Source organism: Morone saxatilis, unplaced genomic scaffold, assembly GCF_004916995.1.
Source record: "Morone saxatilis isolate NCDOM2014 unplaced genomic scaffold, NCSU_SB_2.0 Contig14, whole genome shotgun sequence".
NCBI classification, from domain to species: Eukaryota; Metazoa; Chordata; class Actinopteri; family Moronidae; genus Morone; species Morone saxatilis.
In genome coordinates this window covers 20,879,894-20,889,147 of record NW_023339696.1, presented here as the reverse complement: position 1 = coordinate 20,889,147, position 9,254 = coordinate 20,879,894, and the positions used below count along the sequence as shown (strand labels likewise).

Here is a 9,254-nt window from a genome sequence, read left to right as displayed (position 1 = left end):
AGTCACATTCACATTCCCTGTATACGTTCCCGGCCAATAAAAGCGCTTGAGTACGACCTTTATTTTGAAGGCAGCGCGGGGGGCTTCCGGCCTTGCGCAGCTGTGATTAGCTGAACGCGCCTCTTGTCTTTTGATAAAGGAGTCTCATTCGGGCGACGGCAGACATGGAGGAGCTGAGCGCCGTGGGAGAGCAGGTCTTTGATGCGGAATGCATTTTAAACAAACGCCTGAGAAAGGTCGGAGCCCCCCCCCACCCCCCCACCCCCAATCCCGGTACACTGCTCGCCGTTACCCTCCGGTTCCTCTCCGCGGCTGCTTACTAACGCGATCGTCCTCTCGTGCTTCTCTTTCAGGGAAAGTTGGAGTTTCTGGTGAAGTGGAGGGGATGGTCCGTCCAAGTGAGTACCGCCGCCGTGCTGCCTCGCTGCTGCTCGCGCGAGCCGCCGAAACAATGCAAACCAACCAAGCAACAGCGGGGCGCTTGTTGCTTTTACTCCGAACCCGCTCGCTCTCGTGGGGTCGAAACACCGAGTAACTAAACAACAACAACAACAACAAACAACAACAGGGCAGCAGCGCGTTTGCTTTATGTTACGCTCCATCCGGTTTCTGCTTCTTCAGTTGCATTCTTTTGTTCATAACACCTCACATTCTGGGAAGTTAGCGGAACGCTAAAGGACACCCGTTTCATGCTTTCTCGCTGCTGTGTGTCTGACTTTCCATCCCTCGGTTTAATCAGCTGAATACTTTATCTTCAATTCTTTTTATTTCTCACTTTAAACAAGTTCGCGTGCGAACCCCAGCACCAATCAGTCCGTCAGCTGGGACTGTTCGATATTGGATTTCTAGCTACCTCTAATATAACGTTGACTCGTTACATAAGTCCAGTTTCCCTGTTTTTCTTCTGCATTCATCTGCTGCTTTAAGGCTCCGCCTCTGCCCTTCATTTCTTGCTCACTTGCCCTTCTCTGTTCCCTCCACATTGTTGCTGTAATCCACCATCCAATGCACACTGTTGCCTGCCAGCTACATGGCTTTCTAGAACCACCTCCTTTGTGTGTGTGTGTGTGTGTGTGTGTGGAGAAAGGGGTGGGGGTTGATTAATTACTGGTGACTGCTGATCAGAACGGGGGCCTGTTCAACACAAGATGATGGGGAGAAGGATCATTCCACATGCATGTAGTTCAGCCACTTGAAGGCAAAAAAACAATGTGCCTGTGTTTTCTGTTTGCTTTTGCAGTTAACGGAAGCTTTCTGATCCTCTTAAACAATGATTTAAATACCCGACACCCTCAGGGCCCCGCAGTTTACCATCCCCTGCACGCTCCAAGGAAAGGAGCGAACAGCATGTTTGATCTCTTAAAATGTAGAGCATTTTTTTTTGTTCTTTATATACTATATATATATAATACTATAATGCAGCCAAACAAAGTAGAATGAAGACACACCGGCCTAATTCAGCGTTTCAAACAGAGCTGGGTAGTTTGATAATGTACAGGTGCGGCCATGATAAGATGAGGTTATTTTTGCCTGTACCGATCACATGAAGTGTATTTTTCAAGACTTCCCATACAATGTCAGGACACCTCAGACCCTAAAAGCGCTCTTTCCTCGATCCTTGGTGGTGTTGTCTTTTTTTCTGGCAAGATGCACAGGTTTGTTCTGTGGAAACTGAAATCGGATCTGAGAGGGGGAGGCAGGTTGGAAAGCGTCCTCCTGATGATGGTGATGCCTTTACCAAATAGCCAAACTTTCCCAAAAGGAATCCCCACAGTATTTCAGCCCCAGACAATCCGTATAAAACTTCCCCCGCTCTTCTTCCAGCAATCCTTTTTTAGCCACGGCGAACTGATCGCACTGCTTCGTTCTTTCATTTTCTTCTTTTTGGGGGAGGAATGCATGAACCTGTCTCTCCTCTGCGCAGCTGGAATGGTTGCGAGCAGGGCGGGTTTCAGGCGGTGTTACATGAACTGCCAGTTTCAGTCGAGTATGAATTCACGTTGGTTCGAAATCGCTTTCGCTGCCGTGGGTGGTCGTTCAATGACCACAGTTGTTTAAAGATTCGATTGTGGATTTAAAGATTTATTGCAGTCTGGTGGACACAATTACCTGAATAATCTGCTGACTTGGGTGAAAATGGATTCTTTTAAGGGAAAAATGTTTCACCTTATTCCCGTTGAACAAGATACGTGCCCGTGTTTGCTACTGGTTTATTTGTCTAATTTAATTAGTAGTATTGTTTTAATTTATTAACTGTAGATTCTGTTCTGAGCCTAACTTAATAACTAGTTGAAGACTTTATCTGGACGAGTCCGATAACAGATAGTTTTAGCGTATTTGTAATGTTTCACTTTGTCTGTAGACGTTTAACAGATTATCTATAGAGTAAATGTGACAACTCATGACCACAGTGTGTCTGAATCGAACCAAACTTTAACCACAGTGGTGTAATTAATTCAGAAAACAGTTGCTGAATCTCAACTCAATACAGTGTTACCAAATGGTCTTTCTCAGCCGATCCTTATATCATTTGAGTCAGGTAACATCCAGGTTGCCCAGAGTCCTCTCTTTCTGAATGAACAAACTCTGTTGAGTCCTTTTTTTTTTTTTGCTGCTGGGGCTGAAGGGGACATATAACCTTGCTTCTTCACTTTATTTTGACTAACGGCGTGATGTGTGACACTCTGCGTGTCAATTCATTTCAGACACAACAGCTGGGAGCCCCAAGAAAACATCCTTGACCCGAGACTGTTGGCTGCGTTCAACAAGAAGTGAGTGTCCTTATCGAGACAATACCACAGCAGAGAGCGCTCTGTCATTCAGCTCAGACACACTTTAAGTGCTGTGATGATTAAGTGACTTGGACCAGTCCAAAAAAATTCCCAGCATTAATAGACTTATTGTGTTTTTAGCAGTGATTTCTTGATGTCAAAGTATTGTCATTTTTCAGACACTCGATGTAGTTCTAATCCTGCTGATATTTCAAATACTTTATACTAATGTACAGAATATTACAGTTTATTTAACCTTGTTGGTTCAGAGTTTGCTCGTGGACTTAATGATTCAGTCAGGGATGCCCCGATCCAATCTCAGTGATCGGTATCAGCGCTGATGCAGGCGTTTTAGAACTGATCAGAATAGGCTGTATTGAGGTTCATTGACCTGATCTGAACTTTTGTGTCACGTCAGCTGTTTTTACTCAAAGCTTCCGTGCACGGTGCAGCCATCGTCACCTCTCCCCGCTGTGTGCCTCCCTTTACTCCAGCTCTGTGTCAGTGTGTGAGAGCAGGGGCAGCCCCACCCGTGGTGAAACCCCACAGTGGGTGGGGCTGCCCCTGCTCTGGGCCACTGATGGGGCAACAAAAGCCCCACAAACAATAAGCTCAATAAGAGTAATTACATAATGTAATCTGCACAAAAGAAGTACAGGCTAGCAGAATAAAGACATTCAAGTAACTCAGGCAGACTGCACTGGAGAAACGAGACCAAAAAGATTACAAAGGGTTTGTAATTTTATACTTCATCACTATCCCCTCATTAAGTGTTTGCTGAAATTGTTTTTTTATATATAGAGAGCAAGAAAAGGAGCTTCTGATGCGCAAGAAGGGGAAAAGGCCGAGGGGACGACCACGGAAAATCCTAGTAAGTACAATTCAAAGCAGAGTATCATTGTTGGTGGCTTAGTACACACTGTCTGATATTTGCTCTTATATTTAGGAAAACGTGCCCGAAGCTCCAAAGTCAAGCAGCTCTTCGTCTGGCTCATCTTCATCATCCTCTGATTCCTCATCCTCGTGCTCCTCCTCTTCATCCTCATCAGACGACGATGACGACGAGGGCCACGCCGAACAGGCAAACCTGAGCGTCAGAACACGAGACCATCATCCCGTCCCCCAGAAGAAGGCGCAGATTGCCGTGGCAAAACAGGAGCCCCCAAAGAAACGGAGCAGGAAACCCCTACCCCCCGACGTGAAGGAATTTCAACAGAACAAGGGCCCTCGCAAGATCCCGAAGACGTCCAAAGATACCGATCTTCCAGGAGCGATCAAGAAGCCCGTTCACCCAGCAAGCTTCACATTCATGGGTTTTCATCGGGGCTCGACCAGGGATGCAGTGGGTGGTCAGAACAAGGGCCCTCTGACCCAGGGCGGGGTTGTTAAAAACTCCATGGGCTCCGTGGGATCTGGCAGGTCAGTCCAACCTGCCTCCCCCTCCCTAAACAAGTCCAGCCAGAGCAGGAATGTCACTGAGGGTAAACTGTCCATCTCCAGTGTGAACAGCAGTCTGGATTTGAAAGCAGCTGCTAGTAAATCAAAAGGGGTAGCAGCGTTAAATCTGAATACATCCAAACACCCAATTCAAGGGACCACTCAGCATACACTAAGTTCCCCCAATGGACAAAAGAAACCCCAGGCCCCTGTGTCAACACTGCAGCGGATACCCAATACTAAAGCAGTGGCTTCCTTACCATCGAAGAATGCCTCCTCCAATCAGGGTCCTGGCCTTCAGCCCCTCAACCTTCATAACAAACTGGTGCAAGGCAACGATGCTCCTGGAAATGGCACTGCCCCAGTGTCAGGCCTGAGGAACGCAACGAACCCAGCAAGGAAAACGACGGTCACACAAAATCAGGAGTATAATCCCCCCAAGAGTCCAGCGGCCCCCGGAAGACTGCAGGCCAGAAAGAACCAGCCTGGAGCAGACAAGGTCAAAGAGGCGACTGAAATCCAGACCCCCAGAGTCCAAGGTAGGCTAGAGAAGAGCAGCGTGCAGAAGTCCTCCACCGAGGTCCAGAGCCAGCAAGAGAGGTCGGCCTCCAAAGACGGCAAGAAAGCCAAAATGAATGACATGAGCACGGGCGAAGACGAGAGCAGCTCAGACTCCGACCAGGACTACGCTGGACAGAATCGCTCAGTAGCGGTCCAGAACCAGGACTGGAAGCCCACGCGGAGTCTGATAGAACATGTGTTTGTCACGGATGTCACTGCTAATCTAGTTACTGTCACAGTCAAGGAGTCGCCAACCAGTGTGGGCTTCTTCAGCATTCGCAACTACTGACAGGACTCCACACACTGCAAACCAGATGGGACCCTGAAGCAAACAGAGGGCTTTTGGGTTCGGAAGGATTTAGATAAACCTTTGGCTGGAGAATTCCTGAGGAATGTGTCAGGGAATGGAGGTTAATTTGCTCTTCATCTTATTTTAGGTAAAAGACCAATTTTTAGGTTAAAAAAAAAAAAACAAGTTATGGATTGTGATTATTTATTTGTCTACAAATTGTTCAAGAAGTGGCTGTGGATGGAGGAAGAGATGCAGAAGGTTCCATTTTGGTCTCGCCGGATCTTTGTGGTTTCAGTGAGCCCAAAATTAGAAAAATAACTTATTCATCTTTGAAGTATCAAGATAAAACACCAACGCCCTGTGTAGGTTGCTGAACCTATACTCATACAGTCGATCATGTTGCTCTCTTCTGTGTCTCTGTTGAGATGATCTTTTGTGATGTATAACAACAGATGAGAGGAATGTCTAAGTGAAGAAATGATGAAAGGGTAGGCATGGATAGGAGTAGCTTCTTTTATGGGTAGCAGACATTTAGTTTGTCAGTGTTGTGAATCCATACCAATCAATAGCTAATGTAAAGCAGTTTTTAGTTCTTAGTATAGTATTGTTTATTTTTTAATGTTTCATAAATTAGCTACCTCTTTTTTTCTCAACGTTTGCTGCATATGTATATTCATTTCTCATGGGATAGGAAAACCTTTCCCTCCAGGGTATACCATCATTGTGTGTCCGTATGTTTTTTTTTTTTTTTTTATATAGCTAATTGTATTGGACTCTCGTGCGGGGTGAAATTGTGTTGGTACCAGCACCCTGATCGAACGGAAAGAACAGCTTCATTTCTGGGTCATGTAAAACTCCATCAGGACAGCCTCTGACTTCCACACTGTGTCGAACTGTGCGCGCCGTTATCGCCTCAGTAAGGAGTTTCATTCCACAGTGCAGCCAGTTTATCAGCGCAGTTTCCCAAACGGGCTGAAGCATGTGGGGAGTCAGATACGGTATCTCGGTCCCTCCGCTACGTGCAGATAAGGCTCTTGTCCTGGCAGAGGTTTGCTCTTCTGCCTGCGCATCAGTTCTGCCCTTCCAGAAGATATTCACCAGCGACTTTAATCTTCTCAGACTCATAATTAATATGGACAAAGACCAGAGAATAAGTGCTTGTGTTGAAATGGCAGGATGACCATGGGCATTCGCACCGGACGATGCTTCTCCCTCAGACAGTCGGAGCTTCCCATGAGCCTTTGAGTTCGCTGAAGGCTTTGAAACCACTTTGGCAAAGGACGGGTGTGGACAATGCTCGAGAATAAGCAGCTCAGCGTTGTTTGTCGCTGACCACAAAGCACCAGATGTCATTCTGTCTGTTGCTACTGGTGTTTCAAACTGAAATACCAGATTTGTTTTTTTTTTTTTGTTTTTTTTAACTTGCAGCTGCAGACGTCTCATTTCACCCGCCTGCATGGGTTCAGGAGCTGCAGGCCCGGCCTCCCAGAGAAAAAAGAAAAAGGTTTTTATCTGATGTAACGGAAAAGAAACCACAACAATGTGCGCTACTTTCTGCTCCCTCGAGAGGAGTTCAGCAACCAAGCACTTCGACTGAACTCTTCTGTCTAATCCTGCTCTGCAGACTGTGCCTTTCTTTCTCTCAAAGACTTAACACAAAGGCATTACCCCAAAGATGGCTAGAATTTCAGGTTGTTCAATAAAGGAGTACCCCTAGAGCATAGCATGGAGACTGGACCAGTTTTATTGTTTTGAAGCGGGAAAGGAAACCACTGCTGGAAGACTTTTTCACAAATGCATGGAACATTTTGATGCCTTATTGAAACAATAAGAGTGGTTTAGGTTAAAGTCAGAGAAGTAGTTTCCATTCAGGATCAGCTGAAAAACAAAGTGCATCAGGCGGTAGGTGAAGATTAGTCTAGGCACAATCAGAATGTCATTTATCACCACCATGTGATAGGCTATGGGGTAATGCAAGGTGTTTTATATGGAACATTCTTTCTAATGTATCTGATTTCTTATTTGATGAAAAGAACAAACTTGGCATAAATATGTTTCCAGTTTTTTTATTTTTATTTAGATCTACTAACCATCTCATTGGAGTATTGTTCTCTTTATAATCTATTTATTTCAAATCAAGAGCCTTTCAGGGTAGGACAGTGTCAGCAATCCTTGTATTGTGCCACTCGTCAAATTGACTAATAAATGGTACAACCTTATGTCTGACTGGGTTTTTTCTTTTTAAGTAATTTGTCAGGTAAAAACTCAGAACATTTGCTGGTTTCATCTCCTTGAATCTGAGCACCTTGCTTGTTTTTTATTTATCACAATCAGTTGAATATGTTCTGGTTTTGGACTGTTTGTCGGACAAAATGAGCAATCTGAAGACACCACACTTTCACTATTTTCAGTCAAATAAATAAAGATGTTCCTTTATTGATCAGCCGTAGGGGAAATTTGGCACAGCACCACAGGAGAATGTAGTGCAAGAGTAGAGAAAGAATAAAATACAACAAAATAGAAATATATAAAAAACGGTGGAATATGGTCTGGATGGATAACCGTAAGTATGTTTCAAGGTATTGTGTAAAAAAACGTGTGGGATTATGAAAGTATCGTGGTTGTAGGTCTGCTTTCAGCATGTTAGCAATAAGCTGATGTCAGCTAAATGTCAGGTCTGGATTCATTCTCTCTGAAGCAGTGTACATGTAGTCCTCATTAGCACCACTGCTAAGTTAGTCACATCTATTAAGTAAGACTTTGTATCCCTGATCTCCACCATGGCTCAGACACATGTACTGCAACCACCACTAGGTGGTGCTGTTGTACTTGAAGGTAAAGACACCCAGGAGTGCTCCAGTTCCCTAATTAACCGTAATTATATAATCTGTTAGCTCACACACTTGAGTGCCATCCTTATTCTGTTTTATATGCAGCACACAAACAGTTTTCTCTCTATAATAATAGTACGACAGCATACACTAGTATTTCCTCTAGTGAAAGACATGATATAAAGTGAATAGGGTTTTTTATCTCTTGAGTTATCTACAACCACAGTTTATAATTTCAAGTGCTTGCCAAGAGAAATGTAGATGTCCTCTGTGTCCGCTGCATCCTCATCTGATGATCTCAATAACACTGTACATGCCAACATGTTCACTGTGTTTCCAGCGATTCAGTTACAGCCGCTCATTCCATTAGATTTGCCTCAGGGTCTGTATAGGCACTGGGTATGTGTATGGCTTGGCTGTGCAATATGTCGTGTCTCTAGCCCACAAACCTGGAGTCCAGAACTCTACTGAGAACAGTGGAGTCCTGGACTGGAGGCAACCGCGGAATAACTCAGGTTTTGATTTGGCATTTAGTCGTTCAAATCAAATAATCTCTCAGTAACAGCAGAGGGGAGAATACAGGCTGCCTGTCTGACACTTTCACCGGTTTCTCATCAGTCCTCAGCTGCAGACAGCCACCAGCACTGGCCATTTCACTGTATTAATCATTAGCAGCTATTGTCACACTGTGTTTAGTATGTGTGACCTGTAACCATAACAGATAACAATAGTGTTGTATTCACTATACTCAAACTACTCGCTGATTAATTATTTCAGTCCAGGGTTTTTCAAAGTCTGACACCGGGCTTCCTCTGGAAAAAGGTTTCCCCCTCCCCCGTTAGTTTACTTGCTTAGTTTCACTCAATTCCTGGATGCTTATGGAATCATAATTATGTTATTTGATCCCATAAATACTTTTAACAATTGAGCCAAGGTAGCCTAATATTGCTGTTTAACATAAACAGACTACACCAAATACATTTAAAAGTTCTGTCCTAAGGCATTTATTAGTTTCTGACTCTGGGAACGTTACTGTATCTCTAAACCAGTGGTTACCAACCTGGGGGGTCGCGATCCCCACTAGGGGTCGCCAAAGCTTTGTGGGGTGCCGTGAGGCCTTCTTGATTTTAAGGGGTGTAAGAAAACTTAAAGAATATACACAGTAGGCCGATATCTCAGCATTTGGTTCACTTCTGTGTAACATAAATGTAAAGTAAAGTAAATAGTCTAACAGAACAATGGCAAGAAAAAGCATCAGGGACAAGAAAACACTGAATTTGTCAAAAAAGAAGCCTATTGAATTGTTATAAAAAATACATAATACAGACAGAATTGTATAAAAAGTTCCCTAAACAGGAAATA

The 9,254-nt window shown here is 44.3% G+C and overlaps 1 protein-coding gene across 1 annotated transcript; it reads left to right on the top strand.

Moving 5' to 3' along the window:
• The first annotated feature begins 92 nt into the window (after positions 1-92).
• On the top strand, positions 93-7,280 carry cbx2 (chromobox homolog 2 (Drosophila Pc class)). Its single transcript, XM_035654257.1, has 6 exons — positions 93-236; positions 354-398; positions 1,648-1,700; positions 2,706-2,771; positions 3,573-3,642; positions 3,718-7,280. Exons 1-6 carry the CDS (start codon positions 165-167, stop codon positions 5,056-5,058), a joined length of 1,647 nt encoding a protein of 548 aa, XP_035510150.1. The 5' UTR covers positions 93-164; the 3' UTR covers positions 5,059-7,280.
• The last annotated feature ends 1,974 nt before the right edge of the window (positions 7,281-9,254 follow it).

Excerpts from the sequence above, each read along its gene's own strand:
- cbx2 (XM_035654257.1), top strand. The coding sequence starts at position 165 with ATGGAGGAGCTGAGCGCCGTGGGAGAGCAGGTCTTTGATGCGGAATGC. Across the intron at positions 1,701-2,705 it reads GATCTGAGAGGGGGAGGCAG|ACACAACAGCTGGGAGCCCC; the intron begins GTTGGAAAGCGT and ends AATTCATTTCAG. Across the intron at positions 2,772-3,572 it reads TTGGCTGCGTTCAACAAGAA|AGAGCAAGAAAAGGAGCTTC; the intron begins GTGAGTGTCCTT and ends TTTTATATATAG.